Below are 27449 nucleotides of genomic sequence, written 5' to 3'. Positions count from 1 at the left end.
GATCTTCGAATCGTCGACATAGAGAACTGATTGTGCAGGACATGTCAAGATTGCACTCGAGTCGCAGTGCTTGCAAAACTGCAACAAGACTCCAACTCTCATCTTGTTTAATAATATTTGATAATGAGATATAACGTCGTAAAGATCTGACATTCTAGAGAAACATATGTGACAAAATTAATATTTCATCAAGTTCATAATTAAGATATTCATATTTGCAAAATTTTCAGAATTTATTAATAAATTAGTTGATACAACTTAATTAAACTTAATAACAAATCTACCGGTATCTCAAAGTTCGGAAAATGCCAAAATTTTGAGAATCAATGTCTCAAAATTTTTTAAATTTCAGATGTTGATGTCCGAAAGTTTCAAAGTTCGGAGAAAACACCTAGTTAGAACGCTAAGATTAAAGATACTACTATATTAATTGACATTTGCAGTCCTGTTCGGGGATCAGAGATGCAATTGCACGCGTGTCGCAATTGCGTGACCGATTGCGCTTATGACATAACGCTCGTTTAAGGGTGGATCGCGAACAATTGCCTGGCAGTGCTTTTTGCGATGGCAATCCTTCGCGCGCAAAACGTCATTTGCTCATTTGTTGTCCCTTATCGCAACGAGAAGCGACTATGCTCTTTGATCACTTTTATTCTTAATGGCTCGCGATTCGCACGGTCGTTTCGAAGCTATTATATGACACACTTTCCAATTGATGTGTTACAAGCAGCCGTTAATCGATTAATTATGAGTTACATTAATTAGGTCTAGAAGCCAGTCGTTTGTAGAATGCCCCATTAATTTATCAAGGATGTTAATTAATTGCTAGTATTAACTCCTATATTACAAAATTAATTTCAATACTAAAAATATTGATATTATACTTTAATTTATTATATTCACAAAAGCAAAAAAATTTAATGAAATATATTTCACTTAATTTACAATTTTAATTTACCTTTTTCATTACTGCTATTAAAGAAGATCTCGTTATTTATTAATTACTGTTATTACTGGCGTGGCTTGAAAGACACGGCTTTCGCCACGACTACAAGAATCGACGCGAATGCGGAAAGATCTCTGAATAAAGATATCGATGAACACGGCGCGCATTGATTTCAGGACTCGTTAGGGCGCACTATCATTACGGGCGGGTGTTAAAATTACACCCTGCCAGGGCAAGTTAACGGCACGCCACACGATCGTGCGCGATCGCGGCCGCGATACAAGTTTCGGCGGTGTTAACGTTCTCCAAAGAAACGGTCATCTGCATACAGATTGGATTGAGGCTTTCGCGGCCGCGAGATGATGATCGACCCCCGTCTCCTCGTAATTTTCCCGTCGATTATTGCTATTATTGTTATTACCATTCGCACGCGGCCCTCGCTATAATTTTCCAATTAACGGCGAACACGAAAATAAAACAGCGCCGATCTCGGGCGTTTGCCAAAAACCGGCGTTTCGGCCCCAGAGATGTTATCGTCATCGGAGAAACACAATGATGATAAAATATAGGGCGTTTCAGAGCTGGGATGGGAAGAGCGCGAGGAGAACGCGAGGAAGCAAGGATTTATTTCCGAAAGAGTTTGGAGAGAGGAAGCTGGGCTTGTTTGTATAACGCCGAATTATTTAAATAACTGTTTCTGGAGCCGGGGGAGAGCGTGAGCGATGCTGTTCAGCGGTGTAATCACGTGTAAACACTCGTCAGGTACATATCCCGCAGCAGTTTAGTAAGCCGGTGTTTGAACGCCGAGATTGCTTCATCACGCACTCACTCTGTGTATGCACACGCATTTAATATATCGCCTTACAAACACCATGTTTCTCCCTTTTCCTTTCTCTCTCTCTCTCGCTTTCTCTCTCTCGCCGTGTAATGCCCCCGTGGTGCGGCGCGAGTTAATATGCAGCAGGCGTGAAACGCGTACGTCAGAAGTCACGAGGCAAACTAAGCAAAGGGAGTGATGCGAAGAGAAAGAGAGAAAGAGAGAAGAGGGTGAGGGAGCGTGTCGGACACGCGGAGGACATTAATCTCCCTCGCACCCCAGTAAAAAACGGGGAACTCCGCGAAGCCGCGAGTCACGTCGCGCTTTCTCCCTCGGTCCTGCTACGCCTAAAGGGCGCGCGAGAGAATGCGAAGGTCTTCGCGCGAAAAAGAACTTCCCTTCGTAAAAATCGCAGAGATCGCATGGAATCTCGCGGAGGGCCCGTCTTGGTATCATCTCGGAATCCCGAGGCTTTCTGTGGCGGAAGCGCAAAATCCGAGAACCCTTCGCGAAGGGGGTCGTAAAGTTCGCACGGGGATCTCGCGGGGTTCAAAGCTCTCGAGCAAAGCTCTTCGCGTGAACCGTGCCAGATAACGATCGTGTTCTGTCGCGGTGCGATAAAAAGGTGCCCTGACGTAAGAGGGAACCCGACGACGTTCGTAATCGCGGCGCCGGGGGCACCCACAAGTGGCGGCGTTTAGAGTCGGCCTCGTAAGCAGCTGACGTTAATTACCAGGCGCCAGAAAGTGAATGGCCGCCTTGTCCGGAGGTGGTACTCCGCTCTCGTCCCATTCTTCCCTTTTTCCTCTTTTTCCTTTTTGCCTTGTTGGCTCTTCTCTCTTCTTGCGCGTGCCGCGGAAACGCCGCGTTTCCGCCTCTGCTGCCTCTTCAATCGGGCGCTGCATGAAGAAGAGATACGTGACTAATTTATTCTATCGTGGGAGTTAATGAAGAAACTGCTTGGAGTTTATTTATAAGTTTTATGAATTTATGTGTATAAAATATGAATATGAAGATGTAAAAGTTCTTGTAAAATGGATTTTTATATAAACCGACTAATAGAGAATTTATTAAATTATATTTATAATATCGTAGGATATTAATAATAATATTAACATAAATCATTGTAGTGAATAGTATGTCTCTCATTTTTGTTAAAAATTATTTTGACTTATATCTTATCATAAATTTGTATTTGAAGCTTTATGTACGTACCGTTTTTTTTAAAGATTGTTTTTCATTTTTACACTAATATTTTATTAATAATATATCTTTTAATTGATAAAGTTAAATCAACTTGCAAATCTATACGAAGTTATATGAAAATAATTTTATAAAACTGACATGCATGTTAAATATGTTTCTAGGCCAAATGTCTGCAGTTCAAGGTACAAAAACTATTGTTGTCCAGGATGGTCGAAGAAGCCGGAGACAGGCCTGTGCGTCATTCGTAAGTAAAAGTACAAATAGTTTCAATAATTTCAAGTTCACACAAAATATAGTGTGTAACGTATATATAACTAGTCTCTTAATCAAAGCAGCGCGACACAAGTTAGAAAACAGGTTTAGAAGATGAAGAAATCGTAACTTTGACAAAAGCAAAATCTAATTATTTAACTCCCAATTAAAAATTTTCCAATAAAAAAAAGATTTCAAATATAAAATTACTATTAAATACTGTGAAAATAACTGTATTATTGACGACAATGCAGCAAGCAACAACAGAGGATAATAATGATTCAAATGCTTTTGATCTCGGCGTGTGATTGGACGTCGGAATCTCTAATCAGACATATTTGCAGGATTGAAAGCGGTTGTTGCTATCGTATTGGGGGAATCGCCTATCATTATTGGTATTGCTCGCAGACGATGATAATCATCGGTGCAATTACGTAACAGGCAAATGAGTATTTTATGCGACACGAGCGGTCGCCTCGGATACAACTGGTTTAATGATCTGTTATGCACTTCCTGTCAATCGCATTGTTCGATAATGCGGCCACACTTCATGATCTGTGTTCCGTCAATTTCCGGGCGCCTAACAAATCGTTTATCAACCGTTAATTAATTTATAATTAGAAGATAGAACGGAATGAATGGATGTCGTTTCATGTCGCTTTCAATTCGAAATTATAATTAATTCGATAAACAACTTTATATCCAATACTACTGGAATATGAGTCTTATATAAAGTATTGTATGTGAATATGTCATTCACATGTTTTATAGAAAATGTTGTTTATGACATAGTGTAAAAATACTTTACATGTCCTAATCTCTCTTCCCTGAATTTATTTAAATACGAGAAAATTATTAATCGATACGAAATCTTAAAAAATACTTATATGTTTTTTATATGTTAAATATATATTGTTTGCGTATTTCAGCAATTTGTACGAGACGCTGTGGCTCTTTAGGAAGATGCATAAGGCCAAACGTCTGTTTATGCGAAGGTGGTGTTGTCGCTTCTAGCTGCAACGGCGGACAAAATAAAGGTAAAATACATATAATTCTTCTCTGCTATATTAATAACTAATTAGCATCTTTAGTGACAATAATAATTCATGTTCACTAATAATATTCATTATTTAATAAATTTGTTGACAGTAATCACTCACGAAACTGGACATGGCAGCGATCGTGGCGAGAGTGGTAGATGCAGGGTTCACTGCATGAATGGAAATTGCGTTGACGGCCGGTGCCAGTGCCGCAGCGGGTACCAGGGGGAATTTTGTAACGAACGTGAGTAGAAAAACTCTGTTACACAAGCCGATATTAATTTAAAAAAAGAGATTAATTGGAAATTGTTGATTAGCTATTTGTCGAGAGCCTTGCTTAAACCAAGGAAGATGCATCGGTCCAGATCGTTGCGCGTGTATTTACGGTTACACCGGAAGACGCTGCGAGGCCGATTACAGGTAACGAACGTAAATCTTTATGCGTAAAATAATAATAAATGCGAAAATAAATTAAATTACATAATTTTACCTAAGATATTCGTTTATTCATTTTGAGCATATTTTAATACATAAAATAATTATTAACTAAGTTTGTTCTGCGTATTATTTCAGGACTGGACCTTGTTACACCAAAGTAAAGAACGGCCAGTGCCTAGCGAGTCTTCCGGGAGTGGTTTGCACGCGACAGTTATGCTGCGCCACTGTTGGCAAGGGCTGGGGACACCCTTGCGAGCGATGCCCAGCCAGGCTGGACTGCGAACTGGGTTATCTAAAGACCAATCAGGGTCAATGCGTCGGTACGTGAAATTTTAATGATAATCACTTAGATAATAATTACATTGCATTTTTTTACAAGTTGAAAAAGCGTAATTCAACTCCCAATCTTTTATATAGTAAAATGAATAAAATAATGAATAATTTATACACGTTTCCTTCAGACATCAACGAATGCGAAGCGATTCCTGGACTATGCGAGGGTGGAAAATGCCTGAACACTCCCGGTTCGTTCACCTGCGAGTGCCCCGTGGGACAAGCGAGAGATCCCGAGACTAATCAGTGCAAGGACAAAGACGAGTGCCAAGAGGAAGGCATTTGCGCCGATGGTCGATGCATAAATACGAACGGCGGTTATTATTGCCACTGCAATCCGGGTTTCATACAAAGCCAGGACCGAAAATATTGCATCGGTGATTATACATATATTATCATATTATTACATAATACATATTTCATATAACATTATTACGGAAATACGAAAAATATCATAATAAAAATTTCGATGAACTTTTGTACATAGTTTTTCACATTCTTCTTTTACGCCATTTTATAATTTTCCAGAATTTCGTACATTTTTTTATGTCCATTTATTCATTAATATTATTTAATTTATTATTATTTGTCAGACGGCAGGCAAGGGTTGTGCTACACGGCGGTGAACCGTAATGGACAGTGCAAGAACCGGCTAGCGATGAGACTCAGCAAGAAGGACTGCTGTTGCGGCAAGAATATGGGTCGCGGATGGGGTGACGAGTGTTTCATCTGCCCGAATGTTGGCAGTGGTACGTACATGTCTTTAGGAAAAGATCCTCGACACATATACATTTATACTATCTACATATTTCATACTATTTACATAATTTTTGATAACATCCACATGATCTAATTGTCTCGTTGACGTTATTAAACTTTGCGAGTCTTTAAACGTAAGAGTGTTTTTGAATAATTCAACGGACAGTTTCGAGTTGATTCGCGGGACAAGCCTCGTCTGATCGAAGTAGGTAAACGAAACTAGAGGAATTATAAAAACGAAGGCCTGACGGAAAAGGCAGCGAACGCTAGATAAAAGCGAGCACTACGGCGACTGGCAATTCTACAGGATCCACGTTATTACTCAATTGTAGACGATTACAACAGGCTTTGCTCGCAACTGGAACCGTTCACCGAGGTGAACGAGTGCGTGCTGCGGCCGGACATCTGCGGAAACGGGAAGTGCATCGACACGAAGGAGGGCTATGAGTGCGAGTGCTATCTGGGATTCACGCGGAAACCAGGGGGCAGATGCGAAGACGTGGACGAGTGCCAATTAGGATATTGCCAGGGCGGGGTATGCCGCAATTTTCCTGGTAGCTTCTCCTGTGACTGTCCACCTGGCTTCGAAGTTTCTGGCGAAGGCAGATATTGCACTGGTAATGATCACTTGGATTGCTTTATGGACAAAGTAACAGTGCTAGCAACAGCAATATCGGAAGTAATATTATTAATAGAAGTACAGTATCTAGTAAAATATTATGATATTAGTATGCATGATAAGAGATTATATTAGATATGCATATATGTAATAATAATAAATGTTCATGAAAGTTTGAGATATGAACGAATCTCTCTATAGATCATGACGAATGCCAAGACACCGGAATGTGTAGCAACGGACACTGCATCAACATGAACGGATCCTTCAAGTGCAAATGTAACGATGGTTACACACTGTCACCAACAGGAATTACGTGCATAGGTGAAGAATATAAAAAATAATATAAAATGAGTATTCTTATATTTGTAAAATTCGTCACAAATTTCAGAATAATGATTGTCATTGAATTCTAAATTTGTAAAATACATATATTTATATAAAAAAAAGAGAAAATATCTTTGAGGTATTTTGAAGATTTCAGACATGCGATAATAATATGTGCCCAAATTTTTTTAGACATCAACGAGTGTGTGGAAAATCCAAGAATTTGTCTAAACGGTCGCTGCGAAAACACACCGGGATCTTACCACTGCATATGTCAATCAGGTTTTACTCCTTCAAGGGACAACACCTTTTGCGTGGATATGGATGAATGCTCGACTAGCGGGATGTGCGAGAACGGCAAATGCGTCAATATGGAAGGCTCTTTTAAGTGCGTCTGCGACTCCGGTTTCAGGATCGGCCCCGATTTGAGTCACTGCATCGGTATTGATCTCACAATTAATCTCATAATTGATTCAATTCAATAATGACAAAAATAAAATTCCGAATTTTCAAACTCGCATAATCTCTAAATTATCAGAAAATTTCAAGTTTGTTATATGAGATTCAAAATTTCAAAAGTTTAAAGTTTAATCAAGCTTTTAGATTTTACAATTGAAAAAAAATAGAATTAATTAAAATCATTTGTAAAACTCTAAGAAAGGAATTAAATGTATAATTAATCGTTATTATTTATTATACAACAAGATATTGATGAATGCATAAGTTCGCCCTGTCAAAACGGACGATGTATCAACACTCCTGGCAGTTTCCGATGCGAATGTCATCCTGGATTCAATTTGGGGCCTGATGGTAGATCCTGTCTAGGTTCGTACGATTTCTTTCCTGTTCTAAATATTTTATACATGCACTTTGTGGAATACATTTAAAAAGATTATAAATACATTAAATGGATTAAAACATCGATAAAACTGTGGGTTCAATTATAAATGACTTCATTAAATTGACTTTATTAAATAATTTAATATTCTACTTGTTTAACGAAAATCTGAATTTCTGTCGAATGATTCTGCGCTGATCAGATACGAGAAGAGATCTGTGCTATTCGCAGTACAGAGACGGCCAATGCTCCAACCCGACGTCCACTGCCGTAACGAAGTCGAGTTGTTGTTGCTGCACGGTGATTCTGGGCCAGCCTATGGGTTGGGGTAGTACTTGCCAACCCTGTCCACTTCCGAACACTCCGGAGTTCGATGCCTTGTGTCCACATGGCGCCGGAATGACTTACAACGGTGACGGTAAGAAAGAGAGGCATACATTTTTTAAACATTAACGTTCTAAAATTTAATATTGTAATCTTTGCAGTTCTAATTCAATAAATTTTAATGTCAAATGTTTTGTTATAGATATTAACGAGTGCGCGCAAAATCCCAACATCTGCATCAATGGCGGATGCGAGAATCTTATGGGGACGTATCGGTGCATCTGCGACAATGGATACGAAGTGGATGCAACGGGGAAGATATGCAGCGACATTAATGAGTGCGAGCTGGAAGATTCCTTGTGCAGCGGTGGCCAATGCCGAAACACCCCCGGTAGTTTTCAGGCAAGCATATAAATCATTTAATTATAATTTTTAAAGTTACGTAACAGATTATTCTGTGTTTTGTGAATTAATTTTATAAGTAGAATATAAATGATGCAACTATTAACACATTATTTTACTTGCAGTGCATTTGTCCAACGGGCATGAGATACAACGGACAAAATCAAATGTGTGAAGATGTGGATGAATGCGAAGAGTTGGGGCCAGACGTATGTTTTAATGGCATTTGTATCAACATTCCGGGGGCTTACGAATGCGAGTGCTCTCCGGGATATATTCTCGACAACACCGGTCATATCTGCATGGGTATGATTTATTTTGTTAATTGGCTCCGATTTTATTTTAATATTTAATTCCTTTAATATTTGACATCTGATATTTTCACGATAAATGGAAACACGCATTTTTAATATATAAAAATGTTAAAAGTAAATATTCTATCTCTTCTTTCTGGTCCCAGATAATCGGAGAGGCTCCTGCTGGACTAAGATGGTAGACGGTCGCTGCGAATACAATTTACCAAAGCTAACTTTGCGTTCGGAGTGCTGTTGTTCGGTAGGAGTGGCTTGGGGCAGTCCCTGTGAGATCTGTGATCACTCTCTCTGCGAGTGCTCGAAGGGCTACGCGAAGGTGGACGGCAAGGGCTGCGCGGATATCAACGAGTGCGAGCTCAATAGCGGAATCTGCAAGGGTGGCGGCACATGCGTTAACACGGAGGGCTCGTATCGCTGTGAATGTCCGCCTGGTCTCACTCTAGATGCGACACGTGAGTCAATGATCTTTTATTGCAAACAGATCGCGCCTATTCTGCTTCATTGAGAGAAAATATGCTAAACTTTTGTGTGATAAATTGCGCGCTAGATTATATTAAATTAAACTGAATTATTATCAAATATTTTTCGAATACGCAATTATTTATGCAGTGCACTCTTCTCGTTCTCTTTTATCTTCTTCTTCTTGATTTCTTGATTACAGACACCACGTGCACTGACACCAGACAAGAAACATGCTACTTGGACTATCGTCATGGTCAATGCGTCAGTGCTATAGAAGGTCATTTCTCAAAGAGCCTATGCTGTTGCTCAGTGGGTCGCGCCTGGGGCAGCGACAAGTGCGAATTATGTCCCAAAGTCAGCACACAGGCTCACGCAGAGCTATGCCCTCGCGGAGACGGTTTCACCGAACGTCAGGATATCAACGAGTGCGTCGAGTTCCCGGGCATGTGTCTAAACGGTAGATGCAAGAACACCATCGGCAGCTACAGTTGCAGGTGCAATCAAGGCTACGCTCTTGACGAGCATGGCATCAAGTGCAATGGTACGTAATTTTTTAGAAAAATTTCGGAATTCGGGACGCAAACGATTTGGATTTCAATCTTTATTTGGAACCCTGTGCTTTTAAGACATAAAATTCATTTTTCCAATATTGATTTTTTTAATTTTAACTTATATTGATGAAAGAGAACATTATAATGATTGCTTATAAAGCGATAAAGATCTTATTGGACGTAAAAACGATGTATCACAATTGAAAGAAGCGTGAATCAATTTTGAAAGAATTCTACTATGAAGATTAACAAGGATCATGGAAAATTCCGGTAGTTTTTGGGAAATTTTGGATAGTTAGAATTTTTTATCACACGCAGATATCGACGAGTGCGAGATCATGCACGGAGTGTGCGGCAACGGCACCTGCAGAAACACGCCCGGCAATTTCCAGTGCGACTGCAGCTCCGGTTATCGCGGTAGCGATATCATGAAGATCTGCATGGGTACGACATTAGAAAAGACGTTTCTCTTGCAACATTGTATTATATTCTCAAATATAAGAGAAATAATATCTGGAAATAATTTGAACTTTACTTCAGACATAAACGAGTGCGAGGAGACGCCAGGACTATGTCGCGGCGGCACTTGCGTCAACACCGAAGGGAGCTTTAATTGTCTGTGTCCACCGGGGCACGAACTAGGTCCTGACAAGCAATCCTGCAAGGATATCGACGAGTGCTCGAGGACCAGCGGCATATGCTCGAACGGCGTCTGCGAGAACATGATGGGAACTTATCAGTGCATATGCGATGACGGCTATCAACAGACGGGACTTAGATCTCACTGCGAGGACATCAATGAGTGCGCGATTGGCAATGGTGGCTGCGAGGACCTTTGTCTGAACACGCCGGGCAGCTTCTCCTGCGCCTGCCGGTGAAAAATCATTTTTTCTTCTTCTGATAAATTGATCTCTTGAATTATCTTATGCATAAGAAATCATTAATATTGCATTATTATTTAGTGTTATAATTAAATCAAGACAAAAACAGATTGATGATTTTATAGATAATTCAAACTTTTCTAATATTTTAATACTTAATTTCTGTTTTAATTATAATGTGAACAGCTATATTATAATATAATGCGATATGTAAGTTAATAATATTGATTAAATACTTATTATTATTATAATTATACTGCAGCACTGGCTACGCTTTAAATCTGGACGGTCGATCTTGCGTGGATGTGGATGAGTGCAAGGAGAATCCTCGTATCTGCAACGGAGGTAAATGTAAGAACATACCAGGTGGCTACGTATGCAACTGCACTAATGGTTTATTACCCGGACGAGACGGCATATCCTGCATAGGTAAATTCTTTCATTCCTGCTCGCATTAAAAAATTACATTATACTGTTTTTACGAAGTTACTCATGTTGCTCAATCACCAGATGTCGATGAATGCACGACGCAACCACGAATATGTGGACACGGCGAGTGCTACAACACGATCGGCTCTTTCAATTGCCGCTGCGAGGAAGGATACTCGGTAAAACCAGCGGAAGGGCCGGCATGCACTGATGACGACGAGTGCCGGCTGAATGCCTACTCCTGCAGCGAGTTTGCCGAGTGCCAAAACACCCAGGGCTCGTACGTGTGCACATGCCACGAAGGCTTCACCGGAAATGGAATTGAATGCTGGGACATCAACGAGTGCTCCACGAACAACGGCGGTTGCGACTCCAATGCGCACTGCATTAACACCGAAGGTTCCTTCAAGGTATATGCTAAATTTATGACAGACTCTTTTTAAGGCTTTAATGTAGTTGTATTAGATTATGTCAGAATAAAAAAATATAAAAATATAAAAATATATATGTACGTTTAATGAAAGAAATTTTATGTAAAACAAACAGTCGCCACGTAAAGTTCATTTTTTCTGAATACGTAAAACACATAAATTACATTTAAATTATTTCTTCCTTTTTAGCAGCAATAACTGCAATAAACAATTAAAAGCTTGAATATCTGAAAAAGAATCTTGCGAGTAATTAGCGACTAATGATCAAGGCGCAAATTTTTGTCTTTTGTGATTTAAATGGCATTTAATAATTTTCTGTACAATATATAAATGTCTGCTCGTCAAGCTTAATTCCATCTTGCTAAAATCAACGATTCTTGCAGTGCGTGTGCGACGCCGGCTTCCGGGGTGATGGCTACAGCTGCAAAGACATCGATGAGTGCGTGGAGGATATCACACTCTGCGAAAATGGGCATTGCTTGAACTATCCTGGCGCTTATCGCTGTGAGTGCGAGATGGGTTTCATGCATCCGGACGAGCGCAACGAGCAGGCGTGCGTGGACATCAACGAGTGCGAGATGTTCAGTAATCTGTGCGTGTTCGGCCGTTGCGAGAATATCTTCGGCATGTTCCGCTGCGAGTGCAACGAGGGCTACAAGCTGGATGGTTCCGGTGGCAACTGCACCGACGTGGACGAATGCGAGAGCCCGCAATCTTGTCAATATGGCATTTGCATCAACACGCAGGGCAAATACATCTGTAGGTGTCCGCCGCATCATGAATTAGTGGAAGCCGGAAATGCTTGCGTCGGTAGGTGCACTGATTCAAGAATGATTTTCGCAAGTTGTGCGCTAAGAAAAGAATATTTTATTAATATTAATATTGTTAATATTATTAAGAATGATTTCCTCTTATCTATTTTTATTTCTTCTCTTATTTTTATATATGTTAAATTTTGTATTCTTACATATACAGGGTGAGGCATCTAAAACAGGCCACCTGAATATCTCGGCTGTTATTGGTGATAGAAAAAAATGTGTCAGACCAAACTTGCATGGTTTCGAGGGACACATAATTTGTTCTAAATAGTTTTTTATTAGGTGGACGCGTAGAGGTCATATGAAGGTCAACTTCGTTTTTTTAAATGGTATGATATGTGTTTTTACGTACCATCTAGTAGAGCGTTTGAAGATGCGCACATTGATCTACGGGTCAAAATCATTTAAGGTCACTGAAGGCCAACTGCAAGGGAAAATAATTTACTTTATATTGCCTAGAGTTCTCTGCTATTGAAAATACCGTAAATTCAAAAATGAAAAAGTTCTAGCCCTTAGAAATTTTTTCTTTTCCGAGAAGTTCTGAAATGATGATATCATTATTTTTTATATTGCCTAGAGTTCTCTGCTATTGAAAATACCGTAAATTCAGAAATGAAAAAGTTCTCGAGTTTAAAATTTTTTTCTTCTCAGAGGAGTTCTGAGTTGATGATATCATTATTTTTTATATTGTCTAGAGTTCTCTGCTATTGAAAATACCGTAAACTCAGAAATGAAAAAGTTCTAGCACTTAGAAATGTTATCCTTCAGTGACCTTGAATGATTTTGACCCGTAGATAAATGTGCGCATCTTCAAACACTCTACTAAATGGTACGTAAAAAAACATATCATACCATTTAAAAAAACGAAGTTGACCTTCATATGACCTCTACGTGTCCACCTAATAAAAAATTATTTAGAACAAATTATGTGTCCCTCGAAACCATGCAAGTTTGGTCTGACACATTGTTTTCTATCACCAATAACAGCCGAGATATTCAGGTGGCCTGTTTTAGGTGCCTCACCCTGTATATTAATTCATTTTTATTCTCTTTACTTCTCTTTCTCTGTCTCTTTTTTTAAATTCTCTTTTTCCTGTATAATATATTCTTATTATTGTAATTTTCTGTCGGATCACACACACAGATAGACGCGAATCGTTGTGCTTCACGGACTACGAGCACGGCAGCGGAAGACCGCAATGCATCTTCGAGGTGGCGTCATCTGTGACAAAGGCAACCTGTTGCTGCAGCATTGGCACCGCCTGGGGCAACCGTTGCGAGGAGTGTCCAAGAGTTGGCACGAAAGAGTATGACCAATTATGTCCCAGCGGACAGGGATACAGACCGAATCGTGTGACTGTTATTCTAGAAGACATCAATGAATGCGAAGAACACGAGAACATCTGTCAAAATGGACACTGCACTAATACGTTCGGTAGTTTCATGTGCTCTTGCAACGAGGGTTTCATCTTGGACGATACTAAGACTAGTTGCATCGGTAATAGAAATATACGTTGTACAAATTCTGTATATTCTAGTTTACATAGTTTAGAGCTCCTTTTATTTAATATTTCTCCTTAATGAGTTTGAATATACTAATTTTCTTAAATTTTAATATCTTTACGAAACATAAGTATCTCCAAATTTTGATATTATTAATATTTTTAAATATTTATATGAAGCTTTTTTTAGATTTTTATGTGTGTACCATTGTTCTTTATACGTATAGATTCAAGAAAAGCAAAATGTTTAATCGCGCGTTGATTATTACAGATATAAACGAGTGCGCGCTGCATCCAGGAATATGCGGTGTTGGATATTGCATCAATGATCAAGGAAAATATCATTGCGAATGTCCCGAAGGATATATGGCGATGCCCGGCGGAAGTGAGTGCACTCAAATATTATAAAGAAAATTTAATATTTATTTTATTATATTTTAACAGTGCTTGATAACGTATCCCATAGAAGAAATAATGATATAAAGTAAAACGACACTAATATAAAAATATTGTTTATAAAACCGATAGAAGAAACCGTAACGTACAACAAATGTAATAAATTTGTCTTTTCAGAGGAATGCGTTGACATGAGAAAGGAAGCCTGCTATCTCACTTACGATGCTGGACAATGCCTTAATCCCATGGTGCAACCGCAGACGAAAATGTTGTGCTGCTGTTCAATGGGGGCGGCATGGGGCAGCCTTTGCGAGAAGTGCCCCGGCGAAAGAACTCGTAAGTATTCATGTAATTAAATAATATACATGATCGAATAGAATTAACGATCACTGATCACGGCCTTATAGGTGAGCACGAGATTCTGTGTGGACTGGTGCCGGGACAGATTATGAATCCGATTACAAATCACTCCGAGGAGATCGACGAGTGCGCTCTGATGCCAACGATGTGCACTCACGGACGATGTATGAACACGCCCGGTAGTTTCGAGTGCCAGTGCGAACGGGGTTACGTCTATGATCAGGACTCGCATCAATGTATCGATGAGAACGAGTGCCAGCAGGTGCGATTTTTGATATTCTTCAATAAATTAAAAAATTTCGGTTTCTTCTTGCTTAATACTGAAGAGAAAGCAAGGCGACATTTTATCGTAATACATAAATAAATTAATATATATTAATTAATTTATTATAATTTATTTATTTATTTATTTGTGTGTATTATTGTACAATAAAATTTATATATGTATATGTATATTCTTTTTTAAAAAAATTAATAAAAATTATTAAACTACCGTGATACTTATCGTTCGGATTAATTGATAAAAATAACAAGAGTATCTATAAAATTAATTTGAATAATTATTATTCATAATAATCGTTTCTAGATACCGAATCCCTGCAGCGGGAACGCGCAGTGCATCAATCAACAGGGCTACTTCGAGTGCGTGTGTCCAGCTGGCTACAAGCTTGGTCCCAGTCAACACGATTGCATCGATATCGACGAGTGTTACGAGCGTCCAGGTATCTGCAACAACGGCGCGTGTAGCAATCTACAAGGCGGCTTCCAGTGCGTTTGCCATCCCGGCTTCTCGTTGACCCGCGACAGGGACAACTGCGTCGACATCGACGAGTGCCAGCGCAACCCGAACATATGCAACAACGGCACTTGTATCAACACCTTGGGCTCCTACAAGTGTCAATGTTACCAGGGATTCAAGCTCAGTCCGAATAACGATTGCGCCGGTGAGTTGATAGCTGAAATTTTTAATTGTTTGCTTTTTTGTCTCAAGTATTAAGATCTTTTCAATCAAAAATTTTTCTGTAGGTGATTCTTTGCATTTTTACAACTATAACAAATTTTCTTTCAGATATCAACGAATGCCGAATAATGCCATTTTTGTGCCGCAACGGTCGATGCCGGAACACGATTGGTGGCTTCGTCTGTGAGTGCGCGGACGGTTACGTGCTGACGGAAGACAGCCAGCATTGTCGCGATATCGATGAATGCCGCGAGGTACATCATGATTTATTTTTCGTGATAATTTAAATTTGTCAGAAAATGTTTTTCTCAAACTATCCAAGTTTTAAATAATTTTTGCATAATACCTCCTGGAATCAATATTACTGTTATTTTGCAGGTATTAGGACTGTGTCCACCACCAGGAAGGTGTCAGAATCTAATGGGATCTTACATATGCTCGTGTCCGCTAGGATACGAACTGGATCACACCAGAAAAAAATGCGTCGGTTCGTAAGCTTTCGCACAAAAGAATCTTAATTGTTCGCATAGTTTTGTATCACATATATCACATAATTTTATATCGTACGTACGTTCAATTATGTATCATACATTATCAGGCCTTTATATTTAAACCGCAATTAATATTTTGTTCAATTACACTACAGATGTAGATGAGTGCGTGGAAACGAGAGGCATTTGTGAAAACGGTCGGTGCATCAACACGGAGGGTGGCGTAATTTGCGAGTGCCCGGTCGGATATCGGTTGAGCGACAGACCGAATTCATTAACGTGCATCGACGTAAGGGAGGACGAATGCTATGACAGCTATCGACGTGGTCAATGCACTTTTCCACGCGAGGGCAAGATGAGCAGGAAGCATTGCTGTTGCACGATGGGCAAGGCCTGGGGTCGCTATTGTGAACAGTGTCCACCGGAAAATAGCGGTATGAAAATAGCAGTTTTGTGGAAATTTAAAAATTTGTATTCTCGAAAAGTTCTTAATTCAATTAATACAAATTTTTCTGTCTTAATTAAATATTTTGGTTAATTTTTATAGGTAAAGCATGTTTCTCTTGATATTTCGAATAATTCAAGAAACCAGAAACTAGAAAAAACAAACTATTTTAAAATATTTAAAATATTAAGATTTCTATATAACGTTTTCTACAATATGTATACAATATTCTATGCTTTTATATTTATCGAAAAATTCTATATCTATTCTATATCTATTTTTAGAATCGTTATCTCTACAGTGTGAGACACCTAAAACAGGCCACCTGAATATCTCGGCTGTTATTGGTGATAGAAAACAATGTGTCAGACCAAACTTGCATGGTTTCGAGGGACACATAATTTGTTCTAAATAGTTTTTTATTAGGTGGACGCGTAGAGGTCATATGAAGGTCAACTTCGTTTTTTTAAATGGTATGATATGTTTTTTTACGTACCATTTAGTAGAGTGTTTGAAGATGCGCACATTTATCTACGGCTCAAAATCATTCAAAGTCAATGAAGGCCAAGGGAAAATAATTTACTTCATATTGCCTAGAGTTCTCTGCTATTAAAAATATTGTAAACTCAGAAATGAAAAAGTTCTAGCCCTTAGAAATTTTTTCTTTTTCCGAGAAGTTCTGAGTTGATGATATCATTATATTTTATATTGCCTAGAGTTCTCTGCTATTGAAAATACCGTAAACTCAGAAATGAAAAAGTTCTAGCACTTAGAAATGTTATCCTTCAGTGACCTTGAATGATTTTGACCCGTAGATTAATGTGCGCATCTTCAAACGCTCTACCAGATGGTACGTAAAAAAACATATACCATTTAAAACAACGAAGTTGACCTTCATATGACCTCTACGCGTCCACCTAATAAAAAACTATTTAGAACAAATTATGTGTCCCTCGAAACCATGCAAGTTTGGCCTGACACATTTTTTTCTATCACCAATAACAGCCGAGATATTCAGGTGGCCTGTTTTAGGTGCCTCACCCTGTATATTCTATATCTTTCTATATCTTTTTATATTTTCCTGTATCTTTGTTTATATCTTTAAATTTATTTATAGAAAAATTTGATGAGGTTGCACACGCGAACGATTACATTAATTTTACGAAAACTTGGAAACTCATATAAGCAGTTATGTTCATTCAGAGGAATTCAAAAGGATGTGTCCGGAGGGACCGGGACGGGACGATACCGGAATCGACCTGAATGAGTGCCTATTCATGCCAGATGCATGTTCAGGAGGTGAGTGCATCAACACAGATGGTTCGTTCCGCTGCGAGTGCCCGACGGGGTACATATTGGATGAAACAGGAAGACGTTGCGTGGACAACAACGAATGCCTAAACGTTCAGAATATTTGTGGCAATGGTACCTGCCGCAACATTGATGGCGGTTTTGAGTGTTCCTGCAACGAAGGGTACGCACCGGGGGTGAATCAGATTTGCGAAGACGTGAATGAGTGCCTGGAATTGGGCAATCAGTGCGCTTTCAGGTGTCACAATGCACCAGGTTCCTTCCGGTGCATCTGTCCTTACGGGTACACCTTAGCACCGGACGGCCGCCATTGCATAGGTAATTGAGAACGGTCATTGCTTCATTTTTTAGATTCAATTTTACATATAATCGTATAAATATAAATTATGAAATTATTATATTATTAGATTTATATTATTAGATTATTAAGAAAAATAAATTATGTAGATACAAATATTTATAAAAGTTATAAAATTATAAATATATAAAAATTTATATATATAATAATTTCCAAGTACTGTGTGTATTTTTGCTAGTTCAAATATAAAGTTTATATGAACCAAAGAAATTCTTGTTTATGTAAATTTCTGTTTTTAGACGTCGACGAATGCACTACGCCAGCAAACGACTGCAGGTTCCAGTGCAAGAACTTGATTGGAACCTTCATGTGCATCTGTCCACCTGGTTACCAGAAAATAGGAACGGCGGACGAGTGCAAAGATATCAACGAGTGCGCGATTAACTCTGGCCTCTGTCAGCATGGTCGTTGTGTCAATCTGGAAGGCAGCTACCAATGCCTTTGCTATGACGGTTTCGAACAAAGCCTGGACGGAAAATCATGTATCGGTACGAAGAATCAGTCAAGTTACATAACAGATAAGAATCACAGCGAACAAGTGGAATAAAAGCGTATTCTGTATTTCTTATGCGGTCAGATCGAAGAGTCGGCTACTGCTTCCTGCAAACAATCGGAGGCAGATGCACCGCCAGAACCTTGGAGTTACGCACCGTGACAAAGGCGGATTGTTGCTGCACCATGGGAGCGGCATGGGGTCCCCATTGTGAGATTTGTCCGTCCAGAGATTCTGAAAATTATAACGAGCTCTGCCTTGACAAAGGCTTTTCCGTGAACGGTCAAGGTATTGTATAGCCTCTTGGGCATTGCTATTATCTATCTCATTATCGACTCTATTCATATAATATTATCGATGTTGACTATGAAAAGAAAAAGAGACGAAGACTGTTCTTTATCGATGTAAATTTTCAGATATTGACGAGTGCAAGACTATACCTGATCTCTGCAGAAACGGCCTGTGCATCAACACCTTGGGCTCCTACAGATGTATCTGTAATAAAGGCTACAAGGCCGACAAGTCTGGCATTCAGTGTGTCGGTAAGTTTCTCTGACCACTTGAGCAATGATAATTCTACAACTCATAATTATGAACGTGTGCGGAATTGAAATTGCAGATATCAACGAGTGCGAGTTGACGCCGAAACCGTGCAAGTACAACTGCCAGAATACCGAAGGCAGCTTTAGCTGCTCGTGTCCATCGGGTTTCATATTGAATCCTGATGGTATTAGCTGTAGAGATCTGGATGAATGCGCGACCGGGAATCACTTGTGCCAGCAGAATTGCATAAATACGCCGGGAAGCTACACCTGCGGCTGCCAGGAAGGCTATACCCAGCAGGGAGACGCGTGTTACGGTATCGTACCTCTTAATTATTTCTTAATTCTTCTTTACGACTTAAGAGAAGATAATAAACACATCATTAAACAAAATTTTTATATAGATAAAATATTTTCTTATTTTATCTCTAAAATGTCTGTCTAGTTAATATTTCACGATTTATTCCTTATAATGTAACTTTTTCCAGATATAAATGAATGCATTCAACCAGGCATCTGCCCGAAACCTGGCAAATGTATTAACACCTTGGGCAGCTTTCAATGCATCTGTCCTAGAGGCTTCAAGTTGGACCACACCGGACGATTTTGTACGGATCACAATGAGTGTGCCGACGACAGCACTTGCGAGCATGGTTGCCAGGTAGATCCAACTTTTTTACAGATTGAATTATATCATAACTACATAATTACATAAATTTACATAATAACAATAAGGTATTTATCAAGAAAATTATATATAATTTTCATGATCAAATATCTCTCTCATTCTCTTTAGAAAAATGTAATCTGTTATTTAATTGGAATCTGTCACTATTGATTGATTTTGCAGAATTTCATGGGCAGTTACCGCTGCGGATGCCCAGACGGCTTCGTTCAACATCTCTACTACAATCAGTGCATAGACGAGAATGAGTGCAACACATCACCATGTGGCGACAGTACTTGCATCAACACGATTGGCAGTTACAAATGCGGCTGTCCGGATGGCTATCAGTTCGATAACAATTTGGCAATTTGCGTACAGGTAACGTTCGAATTCCATTATCTTCTCGTAAATTTCTCACATTACTTTTCACAAAATATTATACATCTTATAACTGTCAACGTTAGAAAAGAAGCAACATATTTTATTTAACAATTTGCGCAGGTGAGTGCCGGATGCTTTGGTAGTCCTTGCTCCTTCGGCTGCACCCCTAACGGAGCCAACGGATTCATCTGTGGCTGTCCCACCGGTTATCAACGAATAGGACAGGTCCGTTCTCGAATCGTATCGAAATAAATCAGATCAGATGGTCGGCTATATTTAAGAGAATATTTATTAATTAAGAATTTTCATTACAGGGCCATTGTCTGTCCACTATCAATCCTTTGAGTCCAGGACGCTACGACGAAGAGATCGGAAATGTGCCGACTTTCCAAATCAACCCTGATCCTTATCACATACCGCCGGCTGATGATAAGACCATTTCCACAGAAGGATGCTTCTCATGCAAGGTTTGTATATTGCATATTACTTTTAATTCATTGCGAGTTAAAGCGATAACAAAGATTTTCAATTTTAGGTGAACGGAAATGGACGGCATAGAAGAGGCGCTAAGAACAGATCGAACACGGCGAACGAAGAGATCAAGACAAGGAGACACGGAATACGGAAGAAACGTCGACACGCTAAACCAAAGAGGCATCATCACGGGATGCAGCACGTGCTTAAAATCAATCTGCGTCAAACAAGACACCGCACGCGGATCATCAAGCTACAATCTGCCATCAAAGTAATTTTTGCAAAATTTCAGTCGATTTCAATAAACCGTATCTTTTTGCTAGAAGTGTAATTTTTTAATATTTACTCTAAGAGCATTGACGTTCGACATTTAGTTGAATATATTTCAAATCAGATTACCTTAGATCAGAAATTATGAAAAATATAGTTTTGTATTATTGATCTTTTATATTTTTATTAGTTTATTTTTATTATTCATTATTTTATATTCTTATCTGAGTCCACTAAATTCACTTAATAGTATACAGGGTGTCCCAGACTTACCGAATCACCGATTCAGGGTAGATTCCTGACGTCATTCCGAGACGATAGTTCCTCTTGCAAAATGTCGAGGGTGGCGTAGTTTCGGCGCTACGAAGGGTTGTAGTTATCCTATCCTTGTGCAGAATTTTCCCGCGTTCAATGACGGTAGGTCGAAGGGGCCCCGCGCATCGCGCACACTTCAATTTGATATTAATTTTTCGCGGCTGTTCACTGCGTGTTTCTATTCACTGCACAATGTCCTGCAAGCACTGTATCCTGTTCCTGTAAGCACTGTTCACTCTTCAGGGTCAAATCCGAAGACCTTGCTGGCGAAATCACTCGCTCCGCGTTCGATCCATTTATCCGCGTATGTCTCGTTAAACGCACTTCCACATACGTGTACACCAAGATTTTCACGCGTTACCGTTCGACTTTCTGCGACATCGGCAGTACGATCGACGAGAAAAGGCGGACCGATCGCTTATCATGTTGCACGAAATCGCGATACACGAGGAACTGTCAAAACATACGTGAAGTGCAGCGCGCCTCCGCGATGACAGAAAATCAATACGAGCGATGCGAAGCGCGCTGCACTAATATCGATAAGATGTGATTCATAAAGACGATACAATTTACAATTTATTAAATAATTATGCTCGCCACAGATAAATCGGGATCTCGCGAAGCATCGTATGCTGCGTGGTGACAGATTCCAAGCGTATCAAAAATATAAATCATAATTATTTAATAAATTGTAAATTGTATCGTCTTTATGAATCACATCTTATCGATATTAGTGCAGCGCGCTTCGCATCGCTCGTATTACACCCTGTATAATCAATGTAGTAAACTTAATAGTATATAATAGTATATAATCGATGTAGTAAATAGCCATAATTAAATTTCTCGATTCGGGATAAACAATAATCACATTTTACAGGGCGAGGACATAGATTACACCATCGCGCGGGGCAACGATGGAGATCACTTTGAGATCCTCCGGGAACGTGGTATCTCCGCCTTGCACTTCCGACAGCGGCTGAAGAGTCCCGGCGAATTTCACATAGTGATTCACGGTCGTTCCAGAAACGCGACGATCACGAGGACAGAATGGGAGAAACCGCTGACGTTCACGGTCCATCTAATAGTCACGGAATGAAGTCGGCGGGAGTTCAAGGATAATTGAATCGCGTGAGAAGACACTGCCCAACACTGCGTTACGCTTTCTCTTAGTCAATTTCGCGGGATTGTTTCGAGCTGCGGTGAAGTATTAGAAAGAAAGCACCGGAAACGCCAACGTACGAGGCGGGAAAAGATGGAAAAATCAACGGCCGAGATATTTCGCACAGTTTGGGATCTATTGAGCGAAGCAACGATACATGTAAAACACGGAATGGTGAAGAACGCGCCTCGGCTTTTTGTGTTCACCCGCGCATGAATTGCATTTAACTGCCAGATAATGAATATTCTATTTACGAGCGATGACGATTCTTTATACGACTGCCAGCTTAAACATCTTCGATCTTTCTACACTGCCAATGTGCCTATCGGGTGCCTTACCTTTTCGACAATTAACGAGTTTGCATTTATTTGTACATTTATTTCTTCTTTACGTTGAGTCGCGCGGAATAATCTGTACGCCAAAATGCCGTCAGTGTAATCAACTCCCTCATAAATTAGTCTATTAATAGTGATAAACACACGGAACGCACTAATAATCTCTAAATAATTATTATCTAAATAATTATCTAAATAATTATTAGATAATAATTATTTGTGCGTTGTAAGATAACGCAAAACACAGAAGTGTTCCCTCTCGATCTACTGCCTGTAATTGTTACGTAAATATAAAATAATTAGATTAGAGGAATAAAATATGCTAGAAATGTACAAACGCTAGATTAACTGTAGTTTTAAGCGAGGCGAACGCACGTGTGTACTCATATGCAGATAAAAAACGTAGCTTTATATAATTTATAAAATACAGTTCGAGACGAAAAGCGGTACGAGTGTAATTCATGTACAAAATCCGTACATTTTGCGCTTAGACTTCAAAGAGAATATCGTATATATATACATATGTATCACTGATACACGATTGCTTATGACATCTACATTAGTAAGGATTTTGATCATGTACATTACTAAAGAACAGAGAACTGGTACAATAAAGATGTGAATACAATTTATTAAAAGCTTGTTAGTTTGTTTTTCATACGAGATTCACTCAAAATTTCTCAACATTTTCATATTTTTTATCGTGTTTGTAATAAACTCTCAGTTAAATATGTCATCTTTATTTTTAGATCTTTCAAAAATCTTGAATAACAAGATTTACTTTTGAAAAAAACATACGCTCTCTCGCAAGAAAGTCTTTGAAAAATATATTGTAACAGGAAGAGTTTAATTGTTGGAAAGCTTCACTCCAAATTTATAGCTCATGTCGTGCACATAAATTTTTCCAGGATATAGTATGCAAGATGGAAAATGTTCGATGTTAACAGTGCCAGGATAATTCTGAGGTGATAAAGCAAATCCACCATAACAACGATAGGGGATGCCTCCTTTGCCATAAATTTCCTTCGTTCTTGCATTTTGAATTTCTTTTGCCTGTTCAAAATGCAATGTTCCTAATCATTTATTTTAGAAGTAACTGTATTTTAAATAAGAATAGATGCTGTTTAAAACTCTAAAGAATTTTATCGTATTGAAGCAATGCAACAAAGTTGGAGATCAATATTAATCATTGGATCATTTTTGCCGCGATAAATCGATAACGCTTGCAGTAGCAAACCTTCAATTTAATTAACGCTCTCATTTCATTTAGCTTAAACAAATTTATTTCTTTTTTGGAATTATATTGTTAGTAATTTCAAAATCCCATTTTGTATTTACCAATTTTGAAGAATTAATTTTGGCGTTCTCTCCACCTTCCCAATCACAATTCTTTAGATCAGGAGGATAAACGCGTTCAGGATGTGGCAACTGATTGCCTGTATAAACTTGCAACCCGGGATGATTCGAGTAAACTTCTAGGAAACGTCCCGAAGGAGGATGCAAAATTCTTCCATGCATAAAATCAATCAATTGATAAAATGAAATTTTTAAAAAGTATGACAATGTGTTGAAAGATTACCGAGCGTGGAAACGGTAACACCAGGAGTTGGGGCTATTGATGCACAGATTGTGATCATAACCGCCACCCGGTATGTTATATAATCGGCGTCGGTTCAACTGTGCCGGTACACGTAGCTCGAATGCTGTACAGTCGACTGGAGATATAACGCCGGTCGGCAAATTGTTCCTGAGATCCATAAGGGTCCAACTGTCGGCATTCACCGTAAGGACATGCTGTTCCAACTCTTTAGAGCCTGTACCCTACGATCAAGATAACTCAAATTGTCTGAGAAAAATCGAAAGCGAATAATCTAAACCGGAAAATATCAATTCTGATTTTCTTCTCAGAATCTTAAATCCCTATGTCTCTTTTCTATCCAAATTTAAAAGATTACTTTTAATATAAAAAATAAAGTGATAAATAAAATGAAATTATATTTAAATTATATTTAAATTACGACTTTGTAAGTTTTAGAAGCTTCTGAAGTTAATTCTGAATCAACGAATAGGTAATTAACATTTATTCGCTATATTTCTGAAAGCTCATTACGCAAATGGAACGATTAAACATTTGCAGTCTGAGTAAAAAGGCAACATTGCCGCGATATGAATAACTGAAAGCTGTTACGTGTATGAGAAATAAATGTAATGTTTGCAGGGGTTGCTAAATCCCTGCCAGATAAATCTCGTTATGCTCGACGAGAGCGCGGCTTTACATTTAAATCTTACATGTCCGGCGAGATTAAATAAACAGTAATTAGTGACGTTGATGGGGGTAGGCATCGTGGTGGTGGCGCGAATGTTAATGTGAAGCTGATTGTCGTCTGTCCAGGTGTAATTAACTTGCGTTAACACATCACCGGAGTATCCCTCGCTGTTGGCCCGGCTCAAATGAGACATCACCTCGTCAAAGAACACAACGAATAGAACGAGCAATAATTTTAATAATTTTGCAATCGGTTGCAGGAAATAAGTTACATCCTACCACTCGATTATTCACTATCTGCGACTGCCAATTAATATTGTCGAACGCGACTGTGCTGCTATTCAAGCGACCCTTTTCGACGGCCTCGTTAATCGACAAAGGACCAACCGCATTGTCAAGACCACCGGAAATGCGACCAGCAACGCGACCGATGATGCTCCCCATGTATCTGTTCTTCAAGTATCCTGATTACGTCAGCGATAATAATGAAAATTGCAACATGTTCAAGCTACAGTTTCTAGTATTTCATTAAAGAAGAAGAAGAAACATAATGATGCTTTCTCGATAAGAAATCTCGATGCATAGCAAAATCTCGATTTTATTGACTCTTCGATAGAGAGTGCCTATTTCAACAAACTTGCAAAATAAAGCAAGATTTACCATCTAGATCGTCGAATCCTAGAACAACGTCGGCCAGTTTGCCATCTCGATTGGGAATCTTGATCGACTGGATACTAGCACCCCAGGATATCAAACGGACAATCGCCTGGTGTTTGTTGATCATTGTATACCTATCCATGACACAATGTCTAAATTATGATAATCCAATTATGAACAGTTGAGATAATTAAAATGTATTATTTTATATAGTATATATATAGAATAGAGAGAGAGAGAGAGAGAGAGAGAGAGAGAGCACTTGTATGCATTTCTGTCAAAAATTCTTTTTAATTCGATATAGTAACGAATTCTCATCATCGTATCTTTGATACAATGTTTAACTTGTACCCTGACAATAGTTATAACGGTCTAAATAAAATAATCGATAATAGTCAACAAGATAAAAACTTTGATTTCGATAATTTAAAAATTTCTTATAATACCTTCTGACAATCTCGCATGATTTCCCGAATGCAGCATTGCGCGACCTCGGCACAAATCCGAAGCCATCCTCTTCAATCAACGTGTCCCCGAAGGACATGATTTAATGTGCTCAAGCGAGAATTAAAAACTTTAGATATTATTCATTATTTCCACATGTTTTCAAGCTACATTTTACTTGCTTCTTCATACATTTCCGTTTGTTATAATCAGAAAAGAAGAAAAATTCAATGAACCTCAATCATAATGCAAAGATTTGAAGACATTTCGAAAGAAATGTCTAACCTCTAATTTGACTAACTGAAGTCAGTCATTTCACCATTGTTGGCTTTAGAAAAGCCCAATATCTGCATGTAAATTAACTCTTAGTCGATATTTCAACGATACAGTCAAGTTTTTCTCTTTTCGTCCTAAACAAAGTACAAATCAAAGTAAAAAATACAAAATAAAACCAAAAGGAAGAATAAAAACATCAATTTTTTAGAACATCTTTTATTAATTTAATATTAACACTTTTTGATACTTTTCTTTTACACTATGTGCAACTTCTTCTCTTCAGATGTTTATCTAGCAAAGGTATGAATATTCTAAAAGTTTCAATCCCTAATTCAACATATTGTAGGTGTTGCTATTCTACACTTGACAACCCTTCTCTTCGCTTTCTACCCTTGTATTATCAGTAGCTGATGCGTCGCAAAAAAATCGCGAGTCGCAGTGTCGCGATTCGATTATCCCGAGGGACATGGCTCCTTTATCCGTCCCGGTCGGCTCTGATCAGGGTCTCGGCTCCTCCCCGCTGCCGAGATCCTGCGCTTCAGAACAGTCGATGGAAATAATTACATTAATGGCGTCGCCGACAAGAGAAAGAGAAAGAGAGAGAGAGAGAGAGAGAGAGCGCATACCGGCAACCCGGGTACTACACATCCTCCCCTTGCCATCGAGCATTCGCTCGTCGGAAGACACCCCGAATGAGAGAGCGGAGCACCGGCACCTCGACGAAAGCGCGCGTAACGCTCGCTTCCACCCCCGCTATCACAGCGAGTTACACAGAATGGCGCGCTTGCACCATCTCGCGCGGCGCGAGCGAGCCCGCGCGAGCTTTCTTCGCCACAATGGGGTAATGCCATTCTCGACGCGGTAACGCGACAATAACGCCGCATCCTGCCGCTGGAAAGTAATTATCTTAATGTTCTGACGAGCTCGCGCGGAATGGAGACACTCGCTGGAAACGACGACGACGACGACGACGACGATACGGATTCGCCAGGGGTTGTTGGGGCGGATTCGTCTTGCGGCAACCCCGTTCTTGTTCCTTGGGAGCGCGAAGCCGTCGATCAATGCGTGAAAACCGCGAGTCTTGCGACTCGCTTGTTGCGCAAAGTGACGCACTTGCTTTATTATCGTTGGGTTGAATCAAGTATAAGACATGGCGTTT

The 27449-nt window shown here is 39.2% G+C and overlaps 2 protein-coding genes across 2 annotated transcripts in view; one reads left to right on the top strand and one right to left on the bottom strand.

Moving 5' to 3' along the window:
- The window catches only part of LOC105279814 (fibrillin-2), a 30034-nt gene extending 6759 nt beyond the window's left edge, over nt 1–23275 (top strand). The window contains exons 2-41 of the mRNA XM_026971269.1: nt 3131–3213; nt 4151–4258; nt 4371–4505; nt 4579–4681; nt 4835–5019; nt 5161–5409; nt 5626–5781; nt 6124–6408; nt 6612–6734; nt 6930–7178; nt 7443–7562; nt 7778–7993; nt 8102–8301; nt 8427–8607; nt 8762–9067; nt 9277–9618; nt 9947–10072; nt 10169–10502; nt 10772–10938; nt 11020–11348; nt 11753–12179; nt 13332–13685; nt 13961–14074; nt 14263–14421; nt 14493–14707; nt 15032–15389; nt 15515–15660; nt 15785–15893; nt 16053–16331; nt 17546–17971; nt 18251–18499; nt 18589–18792; nt 18921–19046; nt 19124–19363; nt 19535–19707; nt 19897–20091; nt 20215–20319; nt 20409–20561; nt 20630–20839; nt 22031–23275. Of these exons, the coding sequence (XP_026827070.1) occupies nt 3131–3213; nt 4151–4258; nt 4371–4505; nt 4579–4681; nt 4835–5019; nt 5161–5409; nt 5626–5781; nt 6124–6408; nt 6612–6734; nt 6930–7178; nt 7443–7562; nt 7778–7993; nt 8102–8301; nt 8427–8607; nt 8762–9067; nt 9277–9618; nt 9947–10072; nt 10169–10502; nt 10772–10938; nt 11020–11348; nt 11753–12179; nt 13332–13685; nt 13961–14074; nt 14263–14421; nt 14493–14707; nt 15032–15389; nt 15515–15660; nt 15785–15893; nt 16053–16331; nt 17546–17971; nt 18251–18499; nt 18589–18792; nt 18921–19046; nt 19124–19363; nt 19535–19707; nt 19897–20091; nt 20215–20319; nt 20409–20561; nt 20630–20839; nt 22031–22249 (8458 nt within the window). The 3' untranslated portion in view covers nt 22250–23275. The remainder of the gene's footprint in view (nt 1–3130; nt 3214–4150; nt 4259–4370; nt 4506–4578; nt 4682–4834; nt 5020–5160; nt 5410–5625; nt 5782–6123; nt 6409–6611; nt 6735–6929; nt 7179–7442; nt 7563–7777; nt 7994–8101; nt 8302–8426; nt 8608–8761; nt 9068–9276; nt 9619–9946; nt 10073–10168; nt 10503–10771; nt 10939–11019; nt 11349–11752; nt 12180–13331; nt 13686–13960; nt 14075–14262; nt 14422–14492; nt 14708–15031; nt 15390–15514; nt 15661–15784; nt 15894–16052; nt 16332–17545; nt 17972–18250; nt 18500–18588; nt 18793–18920; nt 19047–19123; nt 19364–19534; nt 19708–19896; nt 20092–20214; nt 20320–20408; nt 20562–20629; nt 20840–22030) is intronic.
- A 106-nt stretch (nt 23276–23381) lies between these two features.
- LOC105279929 (aldose 1-epimerase) lies at nt 23382–26114 on the bottom strand. The gene is made up of 7 exons (XM_026971268.1): nt 26017–26114; nt 25574–25704; nt 25193–25377; nt 24937–25110; nt 24227–24468; nt 23986–24154; nt 23382–23700 (listed from the first exon to the last, which is right to left on the bottom strand). The coding sequence occupies exons 1-7, from the start codon at nt 26112–26114 to the stop codon at nt 23494–23496; spliced, it is 1206 nt and encodes a 401-aa protein (XP_026827069.1). The 3' UTR covers nt 23382–23493.
- Between the last annotated feature and the right edge of the window lie 1335 nt (nt 26115–27449).

Source organism: Ooceraea biroi, chromosome 7 (genome assembly GCF_003672135.1).
Source record: "Ooceraea biroi isolate clonal line C1 chromosome 7, Obir_v5.4, whole genome shotgun sequence".
NCBI lineage: Eukaryota > Metazoa > Arthropoda > Insecta > Hymenoptera > Formicidae > Ooceraea > Ooceraea biroi.
The sequence above is the reverse complement of the archived record's forward strand: the minus strand, read 5'-3'. Positions and strand labels throughout refer to the sequence as shown.